Raw genomic sequence first — 27358 nt, 5'->3', positions numbered from 1 at the left:
TCGGCACCATATCACTTCAACTACCATCGGGATTAGTGATGAACTTAAATCATTGTTATTTAGTGCCTGCGTTGAGCATGAACATTATATCTGGATCTTGTTTATTGCGAGACGGTTACTCTTTTAAGTCTGAGAATAATGGTTGTTCTATTTCTATGAGTAACATCTTTTATGGTCATGCACCGAATGTGAGAGGATTGTTCATATTGAATCTCGATAGCGATACACATATACATAACATTGAGACCAAAAGAGTTAGAGTAAACAATGATAGCGCCATATTTTTGTGGCACTGCCGCTTAGGTCATATTGGCGTAAAGCGCATGAAGAAACTCCATGCTGATGGACTTTTGGAGTCACTTGACTTTGATTCACTTGACACATGCGAACCATGCCTCATGGGCAAGATGACTAAAACTCCGTTCTCCGGAACAATGGAGCGTGCAAGTGACTTATTGGAAATCATACATACCGATGTGTGTGGTCCGATGAGCATGGAGGCACGCGGCGGATATCGTTATTTTCTCACCTTCACTGACGATTTAAGTAGATATGGTTATGTCTACTTGATGAAGCACAAGTCTGAAACATTTGAAAAGTTCAAGCAATTTCGGAGTGAAGTGGAAAATCATCGTAACAAGAAGATCAAGTTCCTACGGTCTGATCGTGGGGGTGAGTATCTGAGTTTCGAGTTTGGTACTCACTTAAGACAATGTGGAATTGTTTCGCAGTTAACACCGCCTGGAACACCACAGCGTAATGGTGTGTCCGAACGTCGTAATCGTACTTTGTTAGAAATGGTGCGATCTATGATGTCTCTTACTGATTTGCCATTATCGTTTTGGGGTTATGCATTAGAAACAGTTGCATTCACTTTAAATAGGGCACCATCAAAATCCGTTGAGACGACACCATACGAACTGTGGTATGGCAAAAGACCAAAGTTGTCGTTTCTTAAGGTTTGGGGATGTGATGCTTATGTCAAAAAGCTTCAGCCTGAAAAGCTGGAACCCAAAGCGGAAAAATGCGTCTTCATAAGCTACCCAAAAGAGACAGTTGGGTACACCTTCTATCTCAAATCCGAGGGCAAAGTGTTTGTTGCTAAGAACGGAACCTTTCTCGAGAAGGAGTTTCTCTCGAGGGAATTGAGTGGGAGGAAGATAGAACTTGACGAGGTTGTCGAACCTCTCATCCCTCTGGATGGTGGCGCAGGACAAGGGGAAACTCCTGTGATTGCGACGCCGGTTGAGGAGGAAGTTAATGATGATGATCATGAAACTCCAGTTCAAGTTTCTGTTGAACCACGCAGGTCGACGAGATCACGCGCTGCTCCAGAGTGGTACGGTAATCCCGTCTTAACAATCATGTTGTTAGACAACAATGAACCTGCAAATTATGAAGAAGCAATGGTGGGCCCAGATTCCAACAAATGTCTAGAAGCCATGAAATCCGAGATAGGATCCATGTATGAAAACAAAGTGTGGACTTTGGAGATACTGCCTGAGGGCCGCAAGGCTATTCAGAACAAATGGATCTTTAAGAAGAAGACGGACGCTGACGGTAATGTGACCGTTTATAAAGCTCGACTTGTGGCAAAGGGTTTTTTCACAAGTTCCAGGAATTGACTACGATGAGACTTTCTCTCCCGTAGCGATGCTTAAGTCCGTCAGAATCATGTTAGCAATAGCTGCATTTTTCGATTATGAAATTTGGCAGATGGATGTCAAAACGGCGTTCCTTAACGGTTTCCTTAAAGAAGAGTTGTATATGATGCAACCCGAAGGTTTTGTCGATCCTAAAAATGCTGACAAGGTGTGCAAGCTCCAGCGATCCATTTATGGACTGGTGCAAGCATCTCGGAGTTGGAACAAACGCTTTGATGAGGTGATCAAAGCATTTGGGTTTATACAAGTGGTTGGAGAATCTTGTATTTACAAGAAAGTGAGTGGGAGCTCTGTGGCGTTTCTAATATTATATGTGGATGACATATTACTGATTGGAAACAGCGTAGAGCTTTTGGAGAGCATAAAAGGTTACTTGAATAAAAGTTTCTCTATGAAGGACCTAGGAGAAGCTGCTTACATTCTAGGCATTAAGATCTATAGGGATAGATCAAAACGCCTGATAGGACTTTCACAAAGCACATACCTTGATAAAGTTTTGAAGAGGTTCAAAATGGAACAGTCCAAGAAAGGGTTCTTGCCAGTGTTACAAGGTACGAGATTGAGTAAGACTCAGTGCCCAGCAACTGATGAGGATAGAGAAGCATATGCGCTCCGTCCCCTATGCTTCAGCCATAGGCTCTATCATGTATGCGATGCTGTGCACTAGACCGGATGTTAGCCTGGCCATAAGTATGGCAGGTAGGTTCCAGAGTAATCCAGGAGTGGATCACTGGACGGCGGTCAAGAATATCCTAAAGTACCTGAAAAGGACTAAGGAGATGTTTCTCGTGTATGGAGGTGACGAAGAGCTCGCCGTAAAAGGTTACGTCGATGCAAGCTTTGACACAGATCCGGACGACTCTAAGTCGCAAACCGGATACGTATTTATTCTTAATGGGGGTGCAGTAAGCTGGTGCAGTTCCAAGCAAAGCGTCGTAGCAGATTCTACATGTGAAGCAGAGTACATGGCTGCCTCGGAGGCGGCTAAGGAGGGTGTCTGGATGAAGCAGTTCATGACGGATTTTGGAGTGGTGCCCAGTGCACTGGATCCAATAACCTTGTTCTGTGACAACACTGGTGCCATTGCCTTAGCAAAGGAACCAAGGTTTCACAAGAAGACCAGACACATCAAACGACGCTTCAACCTCATCCGCGACTACGTCGAGGAGGAGGACGTAAATATATGCAAAGTGCACACGGATCTGAATGTAGCAGACCCGCTGACTAAACCTCTTCCACGGCCAAAACATGATCGACACCAGAACTGTATGGGTGTTAGATTTATTACAATGTAATTCACATGGTGATGTGAGGGCTAGATTATTGACTCTAGTGCAAGTGGGAGACTGTTGGAATTATGCCCTAGAGGCAATAATAAATGTATAGTTATTATTATAATTCCTGTATCAAGATAATAGTTTATTATCCATGCTATGATTGTATTGAATGAAGACTCATTTACATGTGTGGATACATAGACAAAACACCGTCCCTAGCATGCCTCTAGTTGGCTAGCCAGTTGATCAATGATAGTCAGTGTCTTCTGATTATGAACAAGGTGTTGTTGCTTGATAACTGGATCACGTCATTGGGAGAATCACGTGATGGACTAGACCCAAACTAATAGACGTAGCATGTTGATCGTGTCATTTTGTTGCTACTGTTTTCTGCGTGTCAAGTATTTATTCCTATGACCATGAGATCATATAACTCACTGACACCGGAGGAATGCTTTGTGTGTATCAAACGTCGCAACGTAACTGGGTGACTATAAAGATGCTCTACAGGTATCTCCGAAGGTGTTAGTTGAGTTAGTATGGATCAAGACTGGGATTTGTCACTCCGTGTGACGGAGAGGTATCTCGGGGCCCACTCAGTAATACAACATCACACACAAGCCTTGCAAGCAATGTAACTTAGTGTAAGTTGCGGGATCTTGTATTACGGAACGAGTAAAGAGACTTGCCGGTAAACGAGATTGAAATAGGTATGCGGATACTGACGATCGAATCTCGGGCAAGTAACATACCGAAGGACAAAGGGAATGACATACGGGATTATACGAATCCTTGGCACTGAGGTTCAAACGATAAGATCTTCGTAGAATATGTAGGATCCAATATGGGCATCCAGGTCCCGCTATTGGATATTGACCGAGGAGTCTCTCGGGTCATGTCTACATAGTTCTCGAACCCGCAGGGTCTGCACACTTAAGGTTCGACGTTGTTTTATGCGTATTTGAGTTATATGGTTGGTTACCGAATGTTGTTCGGAGTCCCGGATGAGATCACGGACGTCACGAGGGTTTTCGGAATGGTCCGGAAACGAAGATTGATATATAGGATGACCTCATTTGATTACCGGAAGGTTTTCGGAGTTACCGGGAATGTACCGGGAATGACGAATGGGTTCCGGGGGTTCACCGGAGGGGGGCAACCCACTCCGGGGAAGCCCATGGGTATTTGTGGGGGTCACACCAGCCCTTAGTGGGCTGGTGGGACAGCCCACCAAATCCTATGCGCCAAGGAATTAAAATCAAAGGAAGAAAGAAAAAAAAAAGAGGAAGTGGGAAGGGGGAAGGACTCCCTCCCACCAAACCAAGTAGGACTCGGTTTGGGGGGGAGAGTCCTCCCCCCTGGCTCGGCCGACCCCCTTGGAGTCCCTTGGACTCCAAGGCAAAGTCCCCCTCCCTCCTCCTATATATATGGGGCTTTTAGGGCAGATTTGAGACGACTTTCTCACGGCTGCCCGACCACATACCTCCATAGTTTTCCCTCTAGATCGTGTTTCTGCGGAGCTCGGGCGGAGCCCTGCTGAGACAAGATCATCACCAACCTCCGGAGCGCCGTCACGCTGCCGGAGAACTCTTCTACCTCTCCGTCTCTCTTGCTGGATCAAGAAGGCCGAGATCATCGTCGAGCTGCACGTGTGCTGAACGCGGAGGTGCCGTCCGTTCGGTACTAGATCGTGGGACTGATCGCGGGATTGTTCGCGGGGCGGATCGAGGGACGTGAGGACGTTCCACTACATCAACCGCGATCTCACATCGCTTCTGCTGTACGATCTACAAGGGTACGTAGATCACTCATCCCCTCTCGTAGATGGACATCACCATGATAGGTCTTCGTGCGCGTAGGAAAATTTTTGTTTCCCTTGCGACGTGCCCAACATTTACATCTTCTTATGATAGTCCTACCATTTTCATGATGAAGAAACATGGAATTTCATAAAATCATCACATTCACCCAACGGGTGCTATTCCATTATTTGAAATTCTTGCTAGTATTGTGAATAATAATCAAGTCATTGGTCACAAAATAGAACCATGATGTATTCAAGGCAAAGTGGAGGCTAAAATACAACCAAAGATGGAATTATTTCTTAATATGGAATATATCAGTTTCCAACGATCAACGACAACTCTCAAGTTTGTCAAATGTGTGGTTATTTAAACGTCGTACCTATGATTACCAAACCCTCAAACATATGGTCAAACTACACCACAAATTTATTAAAAAGGCAAAGAAGTCATTGGGATAAATTTGAAAAACTGCAAACTTATAACTGGAAACTATTCTGGTAAATGAATGTTCTCAAATCTTCCTCAGAAGGAGAACCAAAAATCTAGTGCAAGAAAAGTTTAGTCAATTCCTTTGCACCCAAGATATTTTTGCATATATAAAAAAATATCACTAATATTGGAGACCTCATGTAATCTCCTGATTATTTCCAAAATATTGTTTGTCTATACTTGTACTACTACATGTAGTGTAATGTCCAATATCTCATTTCTTGGGCATTTTATTTGATAAATTTTGAATGTATGAATCAATTCATACTCAGTTTTGTTGCGAACAAAATAATTTTCTAAATCTTACAAAATATTTGGCTTTAAGCCTTACAATCCTGGTTTGGGGTTGATTAGAAAAATTATTGGCAATTCTATTGGTCACAACTTTTTCAGTTACAATATTTCCCAAATCATGAGATTTTATATGTACCGCATGTGCCGTAAGGGAAATAAGTTTTAAGGCTCTCTCACCTTAAGATTCTAAATGATCCACTCATTCTTTCTTGAACACGTTCAGAAGATATGTGGATTACTCAACCATTATGTGGTATTATATAGATACTTCATGGTACTCATGGAAACATTTATAAAATGATTTCCAGTGTGTCTCTTGTCACACAAAACCATGAATGATATAACTAAATTAGTTGCTCAAATTCTCAAAGTAAGAGCAAGTTATCCTAAACAAGGGATAAATCCATTAGAATGGACAACTTCGTTGAACTCATTTCAGAAGCAATGTTTGATTATATATAATACTTTATGTGCATACCCAGAATGATTTAGTTAAATATCTTATCAAAGATAGTGAAATTAATAACATGACCAAACTTATAGAATTGTAAATTTACCAGTCTCTTGTTGGACAACTACGACCTTACACACCATAAGTATGTTCTAAATCATACCAACTACATATCATAATACTTTCCCCTTGTAGTAATTACATGGAAATCAACAAAGTATTTCCTATCTGCGATAATTCGGTTACATACCGATATCACCACTCCAGCATGCATCAATGGGCCCTCACGGAAAATTATTCATAGCCCATACGCTGATTGCATCAGCAATAAGGACATTTCCGGCATTAGGGGGAGATTAGGACCACAAAGAATGCCGAGAAATAAATTAGACATGTCATTGACATTCAGTCCTTATATCCACGTACTCAAAGAATCTGAACAAGAAGTTTAGAATCACATATTTGCAACTCATTGCAAATCTGCCACATACATTTACTGATGACAAAGATGTCACTTAATTTTATATTCCTGTAGTAAACTGTCAGAAAGAGTGGAGGTACCTAATAAAGCACTCTTGTCCCCAAATGAGAGCAATAGGGGGAAAATCTGACCACACGAGATATAACCTCGCATATGCTTCCGCGAAAATAGAGGAAATCATATCCTCAACCAGTAAATGTAATTCAACATCATGTTGAAAGACACCTCACCGGATGCTCATCGTCCAAAACCCGACATAAATGTGCACAACTGTTTTGGTGTCGGGACATCAAAACACCTTGACTCCATTGTTGTAGGAAATCACAAGGAGTTCAAAGGAATAAATATATTTCCACAAATTTCATTATTACACCAGAATCATATAAAATAAAGACTACATTTGTCGACATACATTTCTTCTAAAAATTGCTAAAACCTTTTGGGCCCTAAACCAAAATCCATGGTAGAGCACCTCTTGCACTCATATTGGTTCACAGAAAAGGAAGCAAGTAATAAAGAATAGCACTTGCTCGGCAAAGAGTGGTATTTACCACAGTAATACCTACTACTCATAAGTATCTCCCATAAGAAATACTAAAAACTTCTCATTTAAACAAAGTCAATGAGGTGGTGAGAAAGCAAGGCTTGTAGCAAGAGGGTTCACCGAGAGACCCCGACATCAAATTATGATGTAACATACTCTCTTGGTATGAGTGGAATTAAGTTTCGATAATAAATATCATTGGCAGTACAAATAATATTATCCATGCAGTTAATGGATGCAGTGACTACATACTCATATGGATCACTTGTTTTGGAAATTTATAATGAAGTTCTTGAAGGGCTTACAATTCTGAATCCAAAATAAATCGCAACATATTTGTGTAAAATTTCAGAAGTCACTCTATGGCTTGAAATAGCCGGAAATCATATGGTACTACCGACTAAATGAGTTCATTCTTCAAAGGATTACTCAAAAGGATGATCATTTTTATGTGTTAATAAAGGAATCCCAAAATTTTATTTCCTTACATCACCTCGGTGTATATCGATGATTTCATCATCAATGTCTCTACAAGACATAAACATGCACAAAATCATCTCAAGACGGAAAATTTGGATTCAACAAAATTTAGCTTAAGCTTACAACTTGAGCATTCTCTCAAGAATACATATCAATCTACATATATCCAAAACATATACGAGAAGTTCAGTGTGCATATATCATAACAACAAAAGACATGTATGGTCATACTACCTTTGATAAGGTACATACCTAGGGTTGATAATGAAGTGACCTAAAGACCTGAAGTTCTATATCTCACTAATGTCAAAGCATTCATATGATTGCAAACTATGTCAGGCCTGACACCATATTTGCTATGTTTGTTTAGAGTGCAACCCCCAACAAAAGGTACATGCTTGATATATGGAATATCATCTTATATCTTAAGCTCACAATAAATATTGAACAATTCCATCAGGAAATACAAGATATGACCATGATATGATATGATGATATTGGCTCTTTATTTGATACCAATGACGTCATATCAATGACTGAATTTGTTGGAATAGCCTTCATATGGAAGTCATCTAAATGGACCTTAATGGTTATGCCCACTTATCATTCTGACATAATTGCTTTATCTAAAAGCATTGCAAAATATGCATGGCTTGGCAGAATGATTAACCACACTCAAAATCATGTGGTTGAGATTCATCAGAATCACATAACTTGATTTATAAAGTTACTTCCACTTGTGTTACTCAATACCTACAGGTTATATGAAGAGCAATATCATAAATCACATTGCTCGGAAACTACTTATCCTCATGGATTATAGAAAAGTGAGGAAATAATTTGCAAACAAAATCATGTCAAAATCCAACAGATTATACACAATCTTATGTTCATGTCAATGAAATTGGTATGGGACATCCTCCATATTTGCAAATTTCAGGGGGAGTAATCTCACAAACTATAACCTATTAACAATCATCAAATTGCATATATTGTACTCTTTTTCCCTTGATGAGTTTTTCCCTAATGGTTTCTCATAAAAGGTTTTTAACGAGACAATATAAACACAAGTGTTTGTATATGCCATATCATTTTCTCCTTATATTTCTTCCACTGGGTTTTAAAGGAGTTTTCAATGGCATGTCAAATGCACTCTTTTCCCTTATGAGTTTTTCTCTCAAAATTTCTCATAATGGTTTTTAATGAGGCAATATCTTATCAAAGATCATATGTCATACTTTCTATTTTCCCTATTGGGTTTTTAAAGGAAAGTACTCAAGACATATTAATTGTTCTCTAAACTCACCAATGAATTTTCCCTTCTTCGAAGGTTTTTCTCATATGAGTTATCAAGAGACAATAATCATTATATATTGCATCATTTTCTCCTTATTATTTTTCCCACTGGGTTTAAAGGATTTTTAGCAACATATCTGCACAATTCTCTTCAGATTTTTTCCACAGGGTTTTTGAGGAGACTTTTAAGATTACTGAAAGAATTTGTCATGATGATGCATATATCCAAGAAGAGGCGTTGTATAAGGAGGAGTGTTAAAAATAGAATAGTTGCTTATTAATTAAGCTAATTAGGATTAAGTTAATTGTTAGATAAGTTACTTGGTTCTCAAGTAACCATGTACTTCCTTGGCTCTCAAGGCAACTATGTAATTCCTTGGCTCTCAAGTAACTATTGATTACTTGACTGCCAAACAACTTGTGTACTTCCGTTCGGGTATAAATATTCCGCTTCTATCATCAATAAAGACTAATGGATTCATTCATCTCTCTTCGATCTTTACTTTTTATATTTAACAGTAATGACATCTCTTTTCTTATAGGGATTGAGATACACGTCATCTCATGTATAGTCCTAGCCTATGAACCTTAAAGTCCTTTGGTTTGTAGGAATAGAATCATATTCCTATGAAGAAATTCCTTCTATCCTCCATGGAAAATTTCTATGATGTGAACCAAAGGACATCTTTTTTCCTATTCCTATTCATAGGATTTGAGATATATGTCATCTCAATTCCTATAAATTTTCTATTCCTATGATATTTCTACCCTTAATGTGTTTCTATGATTAGAGTTGCTTGCGTCCATTCTGCTCTCCGTTGTTGATCTGTACAGAGACCCTGTGCTTGTATTTCATTCTCCCTCTAACCTAAAAGCAGAGCTCATTCTATTGCCCGCCAACAAAAAATACTGTGATGCAGGTTGCAGGAAGATACTACGCTGGAGGTGGTAGTATACCGTATAGGCGTATACTAGCAATGTAGCACGCGGCTACACCTATACAGACAGACGTGTTGACTCCTAGGGAAACAACAGGCCTGACAGACTGATCGGGCCAGCAGGCCATGCCAATCACTGGGTCCTCGTAACGACGTAACCTCCCAGGAAAAGACGCATCGATCAGGCATTCTGCCGAGGAAGGGCCCAGACGAGGCCAGCGCTTCCCATCCACCGTCCATGTGAGTCGAGGAATATGAATATCCAGTTAAAAAAAAAAACCTGAAAAGGGACACCAGCATTACATTTCCCAGCTCCCACAACACTTCAAGGAACCCTAGAGAAGAATACCTCAAGCAGATAGCGAGCTGCATCATGTTGTAAACAGCATTCGACAACAACAATGAAGTGCAGATAGATCGATGTTTCCGGGGAACTCAATGGTACCGGAACCGTTAGACTGGAACCGACTACATTCAGCTTTGCACTCTGGGGTTCCCAAGTGTTTTTGTTCACTGTGAGGGGCCCCCTTGAGGATGCCATTGCTAGGTTTACAGTGCGGATTGAGGTTCAGATGAAACCAAGAGATCCAAGGGGTGCAAAAGTGATGCATTCGTTTAACTCCATAGTCCCATGGAGATTCAGGAGTCATAGCGATAACTTCTTTTTCTTCTTTGATGTATTGTGGAGCTTAGAATCTTTAGCGGCCTGCATGAGGAAATCATTCATCAGAAAAATATAGGAGGGACTATGTGTAGTACAGGCATGGATGACAAGCGAAAAATATATATATGATCTTGTTATAGGAAACCAAGGAGTATCATGAATGAAAGTATCCCAAATAGGTGGCAGTTGCCAGATGCTGAACTAAAATTCCAGTAACATAGACTTTATCACGATAGATAGGAACTGTCCCATATGGCAACATCCAATGAACAACACTGCCAGGGCCCAGGGGACACTGTGGACTATAAATATCAGGTCCATACTGTGAACATAGGTGACAGTGCCTAGAACCTATAATACATATCAACTGGTTCTGGCCAATGACAACTGCAGCTTTAGTTTCCAAAATCCCCTGTAGAAATGAGGACTGTTGAACACGTTTCAGTTCGTCACGTTATCTAGGGTCTACCCAATAATTTCCTTTTGAAGGACAGACAGAATACCAAAGCATCCACTGTACTATGGTACTCCCTCCGTTGTCTTTTTTAGAGATTTCAATATAGACTATCTATCGATGTATATAGACATATTTTACAATGTAGATTCACTCGTTTTGCTCCATATGTAGTCCATATTGGAATCTCTAAAAGGGCTCATATTTAGGAACGGAGGGAGTATTAAGTACGTTTCAGTCAAAAAATAGTGTATTACCTTTGTTTTCCTCCTTTTCTTTTTCTTTTTCTTCTTTTCCTTTCTCTGCTCCCCGTCATCTTGATTAGAAACCTCGGAGGAATCATCAAATGATGGTACATGCCGTACTACTCTCCCAGAAGTGGAGGCCTCACCTACAATAGCAGGACAATGTAGGTCAAATTTGGTCGGGTCTGGAAGGGGTGTAGGTTTCTGACGGGATGCAGTCATGTAGGTCGAATTTGATAGTGCAAAGATATATGAAGAGTAAAGTTGTCAACATCAACAATGAGAAAAACAGTCCCAGAGCTCAACCACGAAAATATATCTTCACAACCAGTGCAAAAGAATCAGACAAAGCCTTACCATTAATCGAATCAATTAAAGCAACCAGCATCAGGAAAATAGCTTCTAATCTTAGAGTAATCATAAGTGCTTCACATGTCTCACTCAATCTATAACTAGAGACTGCATGGTCCTAAACACATGGCATCCTCTCCTTCCAACTTTTGTGTCATGTTCTACGGCAAAATTCGTAAATGTTGTAGTAACAAGCACTCTAAGCAGGCAATACTTTGGAAGCAAAAGGGTGTAAAATAAGGTTTATTCATACTCCTAGTTCCATATTGTGCTTACAAGTACCAAATGGCACCTAAAATTGCTGCATCAACTTCATAATGATACAACTCATGCAGTACATGCATTTCAAGGGCTAGACACATGAATGTATGATAGGTGAAGTGACAACTCGTACCCTTGCTTGCCTTTATGGTTTCCTTTGCATTTTTCACAGCCAAATTTACAAGATCAGGATTCAGAGAGTCCAACCCATCAGGTTGCTGAAGTTTCCTCTCCAGGAATTTCGCTAAAGCAGCAGCCTTGTTTGTAGTTAGTGGTCCTCCAGGATGGGCCGTCCTATTTGAAAGCAGATGAAAACATTTGAGGATAGTGTCATAAGCATAACAAAAAAAAAAGTAATCATGAAAATTATATCTTCTTTAATCTGTAGCAAGCCCATGCAAACATCACAAGGAATCAACTCTGCTGGTCAGTTGTGCATGAGACAAACAATACCATGCTCTAAAATGAGATATCATACTCATACCAAAGTAAAACACTGCTTTGTGTTCCACGAGATACCCATCGAGCACACAAACGTTCTGTTTTTGTTATAAAAGACTAGGATTATCCTAACACATGTACCCACGAATTGTACTAACACAAGTGCGGGTAGAAGTAATAACATCTAAATCAGATACATCACCAATCACTCATGACAACCACAAACACTAAAAGGTCAAAATCATCCCAGTGATATGAAAATTTTGAATCATGCAGTCCACTTGGTCATTCTTTGGCTCACGTGCAAGCAGGAGGCGGCAGACACTCCGTGAAAGAAAAACATGTGTTCGAAAGCACGATCCAGATCCGAGTCAATCTTCTCATTCAGCACTACAAACATCACAAATTTAATCAGCAGCACTGCAAGCACAGAAGTAAACGGCGAGAAATCACCCGAAATTAGCTTGTCGGAAGAGTTAAACCACACTGTCTGTGTCTGACTTCAACCGCACCTAATTCGCTTCCAATGAAGAAGTCAAAGAGCAAAATTACGAGGCCCTGATCCACAGCCCCAGAAGGCCAGAGCGCCCAATTCTTCCACTGAACCGAACTAAGCAAACACCCACAATCAAATCGAGCCCCAGCCCGCCCACTACAACGGCGAAACCACACGACGCGGGTGGACCGTCAGACCGCGAGCTACATTTGGTGCATCTGGAGCCAGCGGGCGCTAGTGAGGGGGCGACGCGGTACCTCGGGTTGGGGCGGGAGGACGGCGGGGGCGCCGGGAGGGGCGCGAACTTGCTCCCCCGAAGCGCCTTGCGCTCCTCGTCGGTCAGGTCGCCGCCCGCCGCCATGTCGCCGCCGCGCGGTAGGCCGAGGAGGAGGAAGAGGAAGGCGACTCCTTGGTTCGGGTTTGGTTTGTTGCTCTCTTGGGGTTCGGTCGGACCAGATCGCCTATGCCACGTGGGCCCGTGCGCACCGGTTTGGGGTTCGGTCGGGCCAGGTTCGCAGCCTGACCGGACCGTGCAGTTGAGTCAAAAGTATCTCTGTACAGTTCAAAAAGAAAGTATCTCTGTATCTCTTCGTGAAAGAGGTGTTACATATTTTTGGAATGGCTTCGGGTCTTAAGATGAACTTTCTCAAATCCGCTTGTTAAGACAGCCCTTCCGTGGAGGATTGACAAGTTCCCTTGCAAGTATCTTGGTCTGCAGCTTAGCATCAAGCAGATGAAGAGGTCCGAATGGCAGCCAATTGTGGATACTACTCTTCACATTATGCCTGGATGGCAGCGAGGATTGATTACTAGGTCTGGTAGGCTCGTTCTCGTGAATTAGGTCATGCGAGCGCGAGCTAGCCATCACCTTTTAGGGCGTGTTTGGTTTCCTGGGTTGCATGTGGCTCGCACCCGCCATGCAAAAGCTGGGTCGTTTGGTAGGCCGCTTTGACTCTCCAGCCTGGCCTGTGGATGCAAAAGGAGGCTTCTCAGCCAGGCTCACGCAAACGCGGGTTTCTTGTGTATCTCGCATGCAAGCTCTCGCTGGTTCGTTTTTCGTCTTCTACCTCTCGTCCCTTCGCTGCACAGACCAACGGCCACCGTCGTCGTCCTTGAACAATGGCCATCGTCATTCTCGTCAAGCCCTGCCGTCGCTTGTCGACCACCACCAAGCGTCGCCGCTGCCGTTCTCGACCAGACATCGTCGTCCTCGACCAAGCGCCGCTGCCGTCCTCGACCAAGCACCGCCGCCGCCCTCGTCAAGCCACCCCACGCTAGATCTGGCTGCCTAGCGCCGCCGCACGTGGGATTTCGCCGTCTAGAGCCGTCCCCGTCGCCCCGATTTCAGCAAAATTCAGAAGAATATGTAGGAGCTGCAGCCATCTGATGCAACTGAACCAAACACCCATCTCTACTCCTGCTTGCATCAGCCCAACCAGGCCATGCTCATCCATGTTGGAAATATGCCCTAGAGGCAATAATAAATTAGTTATTATTATATTTCTTAGTTCATGATAATCGTTTATTATCCATGCTATAAGTGTATTGATTGGAAACACAATACTTGTATGGATACATAGACAAAACACTGTCCCTAGTAAGCCTCTAGTTGACTAGCTCGTTGATCAAAGATGGTCAAGGTTTCCTGCCCATAGGCAAGTGTTGTCACTTGATAACGGGATCACATCATTAGGAGAATCATGTGATGGACTAGACCCAAACTAATAGACGTAGCATGTTGATCGTGTCATTTTGTTGCTACTGTTTTCTGTGTGTCAAGTATTTGTTCCTATGACCATGAGATCATATAACTCACAGACGCCGGAGGAATGCTTTGTGTGTATCAAACGTCGCAACGTAACTGGGTGACTATAAAGATGCTCTACAGGTATCTCCGAAGGTGTTTGTTGAGTTAGTATGGATCGAGACTGGGATTTGTCACTCCGTGTGACGGAGAGGTATCTCTGGGCCCACTCGGTAATACAACATCACACACAAGCCTTGCAAGCAATGTGACTTAGTGTAAGTTACGGGATCTTGTATTACGAAACGAGTAAAGAGACTTGCCGGTAAATGAGATTGAAACAGGTATGCGGATACTGACGATCGAATCTCGGGCAAGTAACATACCGAAGGACAAAGGGAATGACATACGGGATTATATGAATCCTTGGCACTGAGGTTCAAACGATAAGATCTTCGTAGAATATGTGGGATCCAATATGGGCATCCAGGTCCCGCTATTGGATATTGACCGAGGAGTCTCTCGGGTCATGTCTACATAGTTCTCGAGCCCGCAGGGTCTGCACACTTAAGGTTCGACGTTGTTTTATGCGTATTTGAGTTATATGGTTGGTTACCGAATGTTGTTCGGAGTCCCGGATGAGATCACGGATGTCACGAGGGTTTCCGGAATGGTCCGGAAACGAAGATTGATATATAGGATGACCTCATTTGGTTACCGGAAGGTTTTCGTGCATTACCGGAAAAGTTTCGGGCTCATCGGTAGTGTACTGGGCGTGCCGGGAGGGGTGCCGGAGACCATCAGGAGGGGTGTCACGCCCCAAGGGGTCTCATGGGTATGGGAAGAGATAAACCAGCCCCTAGTGGGCTGGAATAAGTTCCCACTAAGGGCCATAAGGTTTGAGAAGGAAAAAACACAAGGTGAAAAGAGTTTCCAAGTGGGAAGGTGGAATCCTACTCCAAGTAGGATTGGAGTAGGACTCCTCCACCTCCAATTTCGGCCAAATCTTTAGGTTTTGAGGCTGCCTCCTCCCCTCCCTCCCTCCTATATATAGTGGGGTTTTAGGGCTGATTTGAGACAACTTTGCCACGGCAGCCCGACCACATATCTCCACGGTTTTACCTCTAGATCGCGTTTCTGCGGAGCTCGGGCGGAGCCCTGCTGAGACGAGATCATCACCAACCTCCGGAGCGCCGTCACGCTGCCGGAGAACTCTTCTACCTCTCCATCTCTCTTGCTGGATCAAGAAGGCCGAGATCATCGTCGAGTTGTACGTGTGCTGAACGCGGAGGTGCCGTCCGTTCGGCACTAGATCGTGGGACTGATCGCGGGACGGTTCGCGGGGCGGATCGAGGGACGTGAGGACGTTCCACTACATCAACCGCGTTCACTAACGCTTCTGCTGTACGGTCTACAAGGGTACGTAGATCACTTATCCCCTCTCGTAGATGGACATCACCATGATAGGTCTTCGTGCGCGTAGGAAAATTTTTGTTTCCCATGCGACGTTCCCCAACAATCCAGGACCCCTCATGCAATGCAGCCTCTAGCTACCTAGGGAACCAAACACGCCCTTAGTGGCCGAAGCGCCCAAGTGGGCTCTGGATCGCGTTGACAAGGGGTGTCGCGCTTTATTTTGGGCTGGTTCGGAGGAGGTGCATGGTGGCAAGTGTATGGTCTCCTGGGCTAGAGTATGTCGCCCAAAACATCTTGGCGGACTTGGTTTCATTGACTTATTCAAGCATGGGATTGCTTTGAGGCTACGTTGGGACTGGCTCCGGCGCACGAACGGGGAAAGGCCATGGCAAGGTTTGAACCTAACCGCTGACAAAGCGCGTGTCCGAGACTTTTGAAAATCTAGTCGGTTGGGATTTAGGAGCGGGTGACAGCATCTTGTTCTAGAAAGATAGATGGATTCATGGTGTCACAGCTAAGGAGATTGCCCCTCTAGTGGTGGCAAAGGTCAGGACACAAGTTGTAAATCGTCACAAAGTAAAGGATGCTCTCTTGTCTCACGCCTAGACTAACGACATTGTTGGGGAGCTTTGCACGAAGGGCCTTGCTCAATTCATATCCCTCTGGGAGATTTTTATAAACATGCAACCCGATCTGGAGACGGATGACGGACCGATTTGGACTTGGAACAACATTGGTGTTTACTCAGCCTCTTCGGTGTACAGGATGCTTTGCGAGGGAGGAGTCAGGTTCCCCTTTTTCGCTGCCATTTGAAAGTGTTGGAGTCCGCTTGCAAGCAAGATCTTCATGTGGCTGGTGGTGCAACACCGCTTGTGGACTGCTGATAGGAGGGTCCGCCATGGTTTGCAAGATCACAGCTCCTCGTGTTATCTGTGCGACCAGGAGGAAGATACAGTTGAACACATCCTCATGCAGTGTGTTTTACTCGGTAAGTTTGGCATATCTGTTTCATCAGGAAGGGTCTTGCTGGTCCCTATGTGCCACTTCCACATGACACCTTTGTTAAATGGTGGCTCACGGCCAGGAAGCGTATTACCAAGCCTACCCGTAGAAGTTTTGACACCTTTGTCATACTCATCTGTTGGACCATCTGGAAGCAACACAATGGTAGGGTGTTTGGCAGGAGCCAGATCAAGAATGAGTGGGGCACGGCTGACCTAATCTTCGATGAACTGCGTTCTTGGGCCAGAGCTGGAGCATTTGGAGTCACTCCATTAGCCGAGTAGTTAGTCGTAGGAGTGGAGGGGGCGGGGGCGGGCGGGGGGGGGGGGGGGTATGCTGGTTAGGATTGACGTGTGATCGCTAACTAGCTGCTTGTAATCTCTTGTACATATTTTTTGCCTTCTATAAAGCTTGGTACGCCTTTGGCGTACCCTCGAAAAAAAGAGATATGAGTCTTTCCAGGCTCGGAAAGGGTAAAAAGGGGGTAAAATTCACTGTTTTGACCTTTTTCAAAAAGTTAAGCCGGATTTGACTCCGACTGGAAAAAATTCGGATCTGACCCTTTTGCTACCGTCAAAGCCTTTGGCGATAGGGTATAACAACCTACCGCCGAGGCCTCTAAAGGTAGGAAAATGGACTACCGTCAAAGTGGCTGGCGGTAGCGCATGCAACCCTACCGCCAAAGAATCCGGGGGTAGGCACTCGCGTGCACTGTGTTCGCAACTTCCAGATCTTTTTACGGTAGGTGTGCAACCCTACCGCCAGGGGCCTTGACAGTAGGTTTTTATACCCTAACGCCAAGGGCTCTGGCGATAGCAAAAGGGTCAGATCCGGAAAAAAAAACCCAGCCGGAGTCAGATCCGGCTTAACTTTTTGAAAAAGGTCACTAAAAAAGGATGATATGCTGAAGGATGTGTCCTTTTTTTCCAAGCAAACTCTACAAGGCTATGATCATGCTGAGTAATGTTGCATAAGAAATATTACCACGTGACATGTGTTGTGTTGTAAGCAATAAAAACAATTCACAAAAAAATTGCATAGGCAATATTTTCGAAGTTTACTCCTATTATTCAATATTCATATTATTTGTTATGTTATGCTGAATTAAAAATATCTGCAAATTTAATTCAGCTACATTCCAATTTTTTAACACGGAACAGACATTCATACATAGACTGAAATTAATCCAGAAAATGCGAGTGCAAGTGTCAAGCCTATAGGATATCACTGTCCTCCCAAGTAGAGAATTGTCAGATATACTCCTACTAGCACTTCTTCATTTAAGTCGAGAATTGTGCTTGCTCCAATTGGTGGGAGCTATGACCGTCAAAGTTTCTGCTGCACTCCCAATCCCAAGCTCATAAGAAACATCACAAGATATGGGGATGTATACTGCATTCTGCATGCCATCCATTGCTCATCTCAAGCTGATAACACACCGTGCTTGCTCAAATACGTGATAATGAAGTTACTGACAAGCACAGGCAAAGAATGTTGGAACTTAGTAGCTGTAGATTGTACTAGTAATGATGTTTAACTATCATGAACTGAAAGTCTAAAACGTGGTGTATTTACATGTTCGCCGAAGCCCCGGAAATCAGAACGGTGGCAGCTTAGCCTGTTCGGCCGGCCACCGAACATCTTTACATCGCCTGAAAGCTCGGCGACACTAACAGGCATCCAAAAGAACTGACGAAAAATTACACTAAACGTAGTAGATCATGCCGACCTCGATGAGGCTGATGTGGGGTATGTGCAGCGTCACCGATGGGCCCCTGCAGTTCTTGCGAAGGAACGAGTAGGCGTAGTCGATGGCGAACGACTTCAAGAAGTTGGAGTTCTTCCTCGCCTTCACGTAGGAGTGGCCAATGATGTACGCCACGCCGGCCTCCTTCGCCTCCAAGAGGTCCGACAGCTCGTCACGCACCTGCGGGTTGACCTGCTCCTCCTCGGCGATCTGGAAACGGACCCTTCGGCGGCTCAGGCTGCCCGACTCCTGCTCGTAGATGGACTGCAGGCTCTGGAGGGTCTCCGACTTGCTGCTCCTGGTCAGGGAGGTGCCTTCGTTGGAGTCTCTCATGACCAGCCCGGTTCCAGTTGCGTCAGTGGTGTGTATGACCGCCATTCTTCCTTCATTCGATGACTCATAGCTTCTAGAAGAGGCGGCTTCCTCCGCTTCCATTTGGATGAACTTGGCAATGCTCATAACCAGGTGGTTCTCGAAGTTCTCGTCGTCTTTCTGCACATCCTTATAACCATATCTCACAATGCACCGGTACATCCGGTACTGCCTGGGTCCGATGCGCCCGATGAGGTACCGCTCATCAGCTGGAACATAGGGCACTGGCACAGACTTCACGCAGACGAAGACCAAAATCTGGTGAAATGCAGGCAGGTTGGTGACGAAATGTGAGAAGATGGCAGGCACCCCAGTCACTAGCTCTGTGTAGATGAGGCCGATTCCAGGCACACGCACGATTCCAAGGCTCGGGCCAAGTGTAAGGATCCATTTCATTGAAACCTTGTTTTGGAGATCAAACAGGTACTTGCGCCGCGTGCCGTAGTGCCACACATACATGATGAACATGAACACGAAAGCAAGCGCAATCGGAGTCCATCCTCCCTGAGGAACCTTTATGAATGATGCAGACAGATACGCACCCTCGATTGACCCGAAGAATATGAGGAACAACAAGGCAAGCATGATATTCTTTTTCCACACAAATATGATGACCAGTGCCATCAGCCATGTCGTAACAAACATCACAGTGATGCACGCAAGACCTAAGATCATGCACAGGAAGGGAGCAAAAGTCAGTCCAGGCATACCAAGCATAAAAAAATCATACCAAGCATAAAGGGCAGACTAGATACAGTCTCACGACAAAATAAGGAAAGGTGCTAGTGGCAACTATACACCTCTATGAACATCAACTTACCACTCCTAGTCCTACCAAAGATAAGACTTATTTTTCCCGCAAAAAAAAGGAAGATAGAATATTCACTTACAGCCTATTCAAGAAAACTGACAGCTGGTTGGCCGAATTTGTCAAAATCAACGAGGTACTTGCAATACATAATTGGAAAATAATAAATTCAGTTTTTAAGCACAGACAATTAGAATTCATAGCTATATTTTGGTTGAATCGGTAACATTGAATGTGCATGACAGCAATGAATTCTCAACATAAGAGGGTGAACTATGTTGCACAGGAAAAGCAGGCTCTGAATAAAATAGTATATGAGGAACCATCAAAACTCATGTGTAGCATAGGATCTGCATAGTTTCTGCATTATTGAAGTGGTCAAACTTACCATAAGCATTTCCTATAATGTTTATGTCACGGAAGCCAATTGTCACAGCTAAACAAAGGCACATCAGAATCCAATTTATCTCAGGTATGTAAATCTGGCCATAGATCCACCTTGATGTATGCACAACTTTCACCCGTGGAAAGCATCCCAAAGAAAGGCACTGCTTGACAATAGAGAAGGTTGCAGATATAATTGATTGGCTGCCCACAATTGCAGCAAGAGATGCCAGGACAAACATGGGCCAAAACACAGTACCTGCAAAAGTGATGTGATATGATTTAATACTATTTCAGCAACATGTGAAGCGAGAATTTCCAAGCATACTTGGTCTTCTGAAACTTACGTGGGATTGATAGGTAAAAACTGTCATGTACAGCATCCATGTTCTTGGAAAGAAACGCAGCCTGCCCCATGTATTGCAGAACAAGACAGGGATATATGACACCAACAAAAGCCAGCTAAAAAAGAAGGTGAAGAGCTGTAGTCAGTCAGCATGATTTTTTAATCAGTCTAGTCTTAAAAATTTACTCCCTCTGTCCCATAATATAAGAGCGTTTTTGACCCTACACTAGTGTCAAAAACACTTATATTGTGGGACGGAGGGAGTAGGTCACAACTCATATAGGAAGTTCTGCATACCCTGATGGATGCAGCAGTGAAGTGGCCAAGATCGGCAAACATAGCTTCAGTGCCTGCACGTATCACAAATATTCATAAGACAAACTCTTCACTACAAATAATGGATAATTATAGCTAGATAACACATCTTCTTGAATTCACCTGTCACAGCAAGAAGCACTCCTCCTAGAGAAATCCAACCATCTCTTCCTGTTATCTTGAAAAACTTCACAATATAATGCGGGGAAAGAGCAAGACAAACTCTGGGATTCCAGCGGATGATATTATAGAGACCAATGATACCAATGCTCAAGAGCCAAAGTACAACAATGGGGGCAAACACAAATGCCACCCTATGAGTACCTCGGTGTTGTAGCGCAAAGAGGCCAACAAGCACAACACATGCAATGAGTACTACCCAACCTGTAAACCAGCAAGTTAGTCAATATGATGAACACCATCTACTTAAGGAAACTACAAGGAATGCAGATATGTTCCTCAAGGAAAAAATCAGCGGCAACAGTAATATCTTTGATATAAAAAAAGGAACCGTGCACTCTTTCAAGATATACAGGTTGCAAAGTCATAAAGGGAGCTCAAGAAAATTCTACACCAAATCATCATGCAAACATGGGTGCCTTGAAAATTTTCAAATTTTCAGTCACATCATCCCCCATACTACTAATATAATTCACATACATGATTAGGTGTTCCTATTCTTTCAAATTTCAATGTTCCCCTATCAACTTTATCGAACTCATGCAAATAAGCACACAAAGAAAATCCCAATGTGCACTAAATAATTGATTTCATTGTCACAAAATGGGACGATTATTTTCCTCAGCTAGGGATGAAGACGAGAAAACCATTGATTACTTACAGGTAATTTGAGTTACAGCTCCAATTTTGCAATTCACACGTGACAAATAGATAACTAAACATTGAAACGCATTGGATTTTAGCATAAAGATTAAGAACAACCAAGATTAATGTAATATCAGATGACTTGACAGGCACTTGTAAAACAGGAAAACATCTAAATAGAATTTGACCCTACTAATCCAGGGAAATCTGGAGATGCTCGTGTTCTTTAATTCCATTCAAACATATGAAAGTTCAATTACCCACTATTAAGGTGTGAAGTAAAACTAGATGAAACCCCTTCTTAAGACAGTTTTTATAAATACGTAACGATTATAAGATATTACTGTCACGAGAACAGGTTGCTAAATATCTATTATGCGGTACAGGGAAAATAAAGAAGAAGGTACTCATACCGTTTCCTAATCCACCTGTGTCCTTGTCTTGTAATCCTGACAAGGCAGCCAAAACTGCAACAAGCACAGCCTGAGATGTGACAACTGATAACAGCGAAAGTATATGTTCCATAATTACAGAAAGAAAGACAAAGCAAAGAAACAAGGGCATGTTATGCATACCAGAGATGGTGGGTGTAAGGACGCCATCACCTATCACCATGCATGCTCCAAACAGAACAAAAAGAAGCAAACATGTCCGCAGCTTCTTGTGCTTCTCTAGAAACCTTTTGAATGGAGATGACATAGCAGTACGATCAACCCCAGGCTGATAGTATGTTGACAGCTCTTCATCTGCAGCTTGTTGGTTTGGAAGCAGACTCATCTTTGCATGCCTGCAGAGTAGTGAATACAAAGCAAATGTCCCACCTGGATAAACATTTACTTTATTCATTAACCATGTGAAGTGAAAAAAAATAGCTAACGAAAATAACTACTAGGTAGCTCAAGTCACCACTCTACTGTAAAGGAGAAGGAACACAAGCTCATCCTTTTGGGAAAGAACAAATACTTATGGCTATAATGTCTGTTGCTTGTTATGCTTACAATCTTACTACAGAATTTCGCCTTTCCTACGTTCCTCTTTGCCTACCAGAGTTTATGGGTGATCTAAGCTAGGCTAACACTTCCTCCAAATTAAATAAACCAAAATTAGAACACAGTAGCATGCACACTTCCATTAGGAAGCCAACAAGACAAACAAGTACAATGAAGTCACTCACCCTCGCCATTATCGTCAGCAGCCAAGACAATTATGACGTACTTGAGCAAAGGAATGAGTGTCAAGGTCCAAAATATCAGTGAAAACAATCCAAAGACAGTCGCCTCATCACTGTAATCATCCAGTCCAGACAGTGCGCTTTTGAATACATAGAGAGGCGACGTACTCAGGTCTCCATACACCACACCAAAGCTCTGAAACGCTAGTAGGGAGAGAGCTTTGTGATATTTCCACTGGCCCTGCGAAACAACAACCATCAGCACAGCAAGGCTACGAACAACGACCACAAGAAACTGGTCGCTGACTCGTTGAACGTCTCAACTAAACTAGTAGTAGTACACAAAACAAACTGCCAATGCAATTGCAGGGATATGCCTATTTCCGGCGAGGTTGGCCAAAATTGGATAAACCAACAGCTGATGAAACAGGCTGCGTTGTATCACGAATTTCCAGTATAGTCTACGCCTCTAGAGGGTGACCCCGAATTCCGAATCTGAAACTCTATGAACAGAGAACTACGATGAGGATGCTGATGCCTGTAAGAAGGTGAAAACAGGAAGGTCGATTCATGGCCAGCCTGAGCATCGAGCAAGCAGTCAAGCACCAACGAAGCAGTTGACCCGATTCAGTGACATGATACGGATGACCCCAATGTTCTAGAACCAAGCAAAATTGAACCTATAACAAAGCAACTACGCAGCCAATTATATAACCAGGATGACTGCACAGCCGCACGCACCATCCCGCATCCGGCGGTAAAAATAAATCCACCCCCGCCTCCGATAAGCGAAATCGAAATCTCGCCATCATCAGGTAAGACCCACAATCACCCCTTCATAATCCGAATTCCCGAGGCGGCATGGAGACGGGTGGAGCGGAGTCGCGGAGCAGTTGGTTACCTGCCGCGCGGCGGCGCCGATCTCCTCGTCCATTGGGGGCACCCGCCCACCACTGAATTCTCGCGGCGGCGGCTGCGGCGGCTAGTCGAAGAGGCAGCAGCAGCAGGGGAGGGTAGAAGCCGCGACCACGTACTGGAGCTACGGCCCCGGAGCTAGCTAGCTCGGCGAGCCGGGGCGGGCAGGAGGGCCTGGGAAAGCGACGGGGGTGGGGGTGGGGGTGGGAGGAGGAGAGACGCTTCTCCTCCCCTCGTCTGGTTTTGTAGGCGGACGCGGGCGACGACGAGACTCAACCGGGGGAGGGGAGAGCCGCGAGCCGGGGGCGCTTGGTGCCTGCCTGCCTGCCTGCTCACGTCGCCGTCTCGAGGACGACGCGTAGGAGCAGCGTGGGCGGCGGCGCCGTGGGGTTCGCGGGGCTGGCGGGGTGGGCCCGGGCGTCAGTGGAGGCGGGGCTCGCACGTGCGATGCCGATGCGATGGGCGCGCACGGCGGGCGGAAAGGGATGGGATGGCGATGGGATCTGCAGCTGCCTGCTGCTGCGAGTCGTGCGTGTGGTGCGGAGTTTACTTCATGTGTTCCCTCAACAGATTCTCAACAGGAAGAAAGATCGTCCGCCCGCGATTTCTAAAACAAGGAGGGAACGCCGTGAACAGCACGCGGATGCGCACAAACCTGCTCACGCGGAGTCTGTTTCTCGGGAGCGCCACGTGGAGTTTGTTGAAAAAAAAGGTGAAACAGAAACCAAGGACGCGTTCGGATCCTCTCTGCTCCACGACAGCGGCTCCTGGAGCGGAGGGAGCGCCAGCATAATTTTAAGGAGTGGCTAAAATCGGACTTCTCCCATGGAGTGAAGTTTTAAACGGGAGAGATTCCAAACACCCTCCAAGTCAGCATGTTGAAATTGGAGTCGGCTGAGACCGGTTTGACAAATCTGGTCCTTCAAACGCGCGTTAAGTTAAGATTTTGGTAATCCATTTTACAGCCAGATGTTTCAAATTATAAACTTCATATCCATAATATTACTTGTAACGTAAACCTAATACTTTAGGAAAATTGTCGGGCTTTGGCATGTCCATGTCCGACGGCCGGATGCGCTTTCCAGAGTGTTGGTCCGGTCGCCGACGGGGTAGAGCGTTGGTCCGGTCGTCGACGGGGTAGAGTGTTTGTCCGGTCGCCGACATGGGACACGAGCCGGCTCGTGAGAGTCAAGCCTCGGCCGTTTCACATGCCTTACTCTTCCTCACCGGAGCCCTGAACCTCAACGGTGTCGGTGAACATGAGATCTTTGATGCCTTTGTCCTGGGTGGAGCCGGCAACGTCCAGCACGACACGGTTGCAGTGCCCGCACGGGTGCATCATACGGGGCGCCAAAGAATGTGACTCCGCCTCGGCAACGTCCACCTCCGCGAGGGCTGTGCCGTCTCCCGTGTCCGCTGCCTTGCACGACGGGCACGGCGCGCCGTGTTTGTGTTGAACGATGCACATGGTGTGTCCTCTAGCTCGGCGTGTTAACGAAGGGGTTGCGAGTCTGCCACCTCGTTCAGATGACAGACGTACCACACCGCCTCAGGCAAGGCAACAATGGCACCCCTAGCGATTCGCAACAGCGACGAATGGGAGGGGTCCAAGCGTTGTTGCCGACGGCCTCCTCCCAGGAGCGGCGAAGCGCAAGCCACACGATCATCTCCTCCTTGAGGCCGCGTGGAATGAGCTTGTGGTCAATGGATCTGTAGATGTTTCTGTTGCTTGTCATACCGAAGAAGGTTTGAGATTGTCGGACGTGAGCTTTGCTAGCGAAGGGGACTGGAATGAAGTGGTTAGGATTTGATTCGGAGAACGGATGAGAGGAATATGTATGGGTCGGGTGGGGTCAGCATGGGACGGGTCCGACATGACGGACATGTTGGGGTCTGGGGGCACCTCCATAACGGCCCTACATTTGAGCTGGATATGAGGGTGTCGTCAGCCCGAACGTTTGAGACTTTATTTAAGATGTTTGTTTGAGTTTTTGTGACTGGACGCTAAGTGGGCTATCTGCCCAAACATATGTGGCGGATTTGGAGCGTTTGGTTGTAGATGTTGTGAGCATCATGTAATTTTCCGAAACAAGTACGGCCAGTAAATACTTACTGCAAATAAATATAAGACATTTTCTTAGGAAACGAGGCTATTTAGTCTCAGAACCGGAAATTCATAAGAAGTACTAGAAAATTTCCAAAAAATCTGAATATTCTTTGCATGCAAATAATTTGTTGCGTGAGATGAGCTCTAAATTCAGATCATTTGGATACTTGAGTAGCTCTTGGCAAAAAAAAAGGATATGTAAAATGTTCATGTATTGTTTTGACCTAATTACAAATTTCAGATTGTTTGGACATATGAGTAGCTCCGGCAACAAAAAAAAAGGTATGTGAAAATTTTTATTGTTCATGTATTGTTTTGATTTAATTTGTCTTTTTACTGAAAGCTATTCATATGTTCAAATGATTTAGAATTTACATCGCATCTTAGGCGCCAAATTATCTTTCATGCACAAAAAAAATCAGTTTCTCTAGTTACAGAGGGGTTGTCACCGGCGAGATTGTCTCGTAGTTTTTTTTTGTTGCTATATTTAGTTACAGAGGGGCAGGGCCGGCCCACAGGCCGGGGCAACGGGGCGTCCGCCCTGGGCCCCTGGGAGGTAGGGGCCCCGGCCCAGCACTGCGGCACCTAGCGACTAGCGAGCCTGTTAGCACTCGTCGCCTCACCTCCTACGGCCGCCTCGCCTCGAGAGTCCAGATGAGGAACAACGCCGCGGCTCCCGCAGTCCCGCGCCTGATTCGAGGCGACGAGGTCGTCGATCCCGTGCCGCTATTAATGGATACCAATGGTGATTTCCCTTCCCCAATCTTCTCCCTCCTTTCCCAATCCCGCAATCCTGCAGATTTGATGTTAAATAGCTGAGAGACTCCTCCTTCAGATTCGGAATTTCAGAGCAGGGGAACTCGGGAAGGACATCGCCTTCTCTACTCGCCGGTGCAGGGGCAGGGCCTGCGCAGGTGCATCTCTGGAGGCTGGAGCAAGCAGGTTGCCATTTCTCATTTTCTCTGCTACTTGGTCCTCTACTCCTCTATGAAAACTGATTTATTTTTGATACAGAGAGAGTGTAGGGAGCACAGGGAAGATTTCACATCGAGCCCATATCCAGGTGCTTTTGTTCCCTGTATTGACTTTCTTTTTTGCAAATTGATTGGTGACGTGTCTTTTAGAAAATGTTTATCTGGTAGTGAGAAAAGGAAGAGAAAAAAACAGAAAGATGAACTAATAGAATCCGATAAATTTCATGTGGCGTGCGTTTCATTGTCCCTGTTCAAAGAAAATTGATCTATACTATGTACTGATTACTGAATTGCTTTAAATACGATAAATTTTAAATTTTTATCTGTCTACAAGGGTCCAGTTTCGTTGTCTCGCCCCAGGGCCTCTAAAATGTATGGACCGGCCGTGCAGAGGGGTTATGTGACAAAGTTACTATGGACGTTGAACACAGTAGGTCAAGTTATCAGTAACCATGTTCTAAAGAAAAGTTATCAGTAACCATCCGAGCTACGCTCACATTATTTTTCTCTGCTGGGCTAAAACAATAGCTATTTGTTTGTTCTGCTGTTTGTTCATTTGTAAAGTGTACAGAAGTCATCCATACATCGAGCGGCCGCATCC

General features: G+C 44.5%; 2 protein-coding genes across 2 annotated transcripts; both read right to left on the bottom strand.

Annotated features, from left to right (window-relative positions):
• Positions 1-10065: 10065 nt before the first annotated feature.
• LOC123424788 (nucleolar protein 58) lies at positions 10066-13053 on the bottom strand. The gene is made up of 4 exons (XM_045108479.1): positions 12889-13053; positions 11828-11988; positions 11095-11228; positions 10066-10425 (listed from the first exon to the last, which is right to left on the bottom strand). Exons 1-4 carry the CDS (start codon positions 12990-12992, stop codon positions 10366-10368), a joined length of 459 nt encoding a protein of 152 aa, XP_044964414.1. The 5' UTR covers positions 12993-13053; the 3' UTR covers positions 10066-10365.
• Positions 13054-18237: 5184 nt separating this feature from the next.
• On the bottom strand, positions 18238-24250 carry LOC123424786 (potassium transporter 7). The gene is made up of 9 exons (XM_045108478.1): positions 23663-24250; positions 22765-23002; positions 22166-22411; positions 22004-22057; positions 20889-21149; positions 20748-20800; positions 20452-20566; positions 20109-20363; positions 18238-19577 (listed from the first exon to the last, which is right to left on the bottom strand). The coding sequence occupies exons 1-9, from the start codon at positions 23693-23695 to the stop codon at positions 18499-18501; spliced, it is 2334 nt and encodes a 777-aa protein (XP_044964413.1). The 5' UTR covers positions 23696-24250; the 3' UTR covers positions 18238-18498.
• Positions 24251-27358: the final 3108 nt, after the last annotated feature.

Source organism: Hordeum vulgare, chromosome 2H (genome assembly GCF_904849725.1).
Source record: "Hordeum vulgare subsp. vulgare chromosome 2H, MorexV3_pseudomolecules_assembly, whole genome shotgun sequence".
In the NCBI taxonomy this organism is placed as follows: Eukaryota; Viridiplantae; Streptophyta; class Magnoliopsida; order Poales; family Poaceae; genus Hordeum; species Hordeum vulgare.
This window is presented reverse-complemented; position numbering and strand designations above follow the sequence as displayed.

Bases quoted from the DNA above. Each gene is read 5' to 3' on its own strand.
- LOC123424788 (XM_045108479.1), bottom strand. From the start codon at position 12,992: ATGGCGGCGGGCGGCGACCTGACCGACGAGGAGCGCAAGGCGCTTCGG. The intron at 11,989-12,888 runs GTACCGCGTCGC...GCTTTCAAATAG, and splicing joins TCCTCCCGCCCCAACCCGAG to GACGGCCCATCCTGGAGGAC. The intron at 11,229-11,827 runs GTACGAGTTGTC...CTGCTATTGTAG, and splicing joins AACCATAAAGGCAAGCAAGG to GTGAGGCCTCCACTTCTGGG.
- LOC123424786 (XM_045108478.1), bottom strand. From the start codon at position 23,695: ATGGACGAGGAGATCGGCGCCGCCGCGCGGCAG. The intron at 22,412-22,764 runs GTGAGTGACTTC...ATGTTTATCCAG, and splicing joins TGCTGACGATAATGGCGAGG to GTGGGACATTTGCTTTGTAT. The intron at 20,567-20,747 runs GTATGCAGAACT...CTTCTTTTTTAG, and splicing joins TCACTGCTGCATCCATCAGG to CTGGCTTTTGTTGGTGTCAT.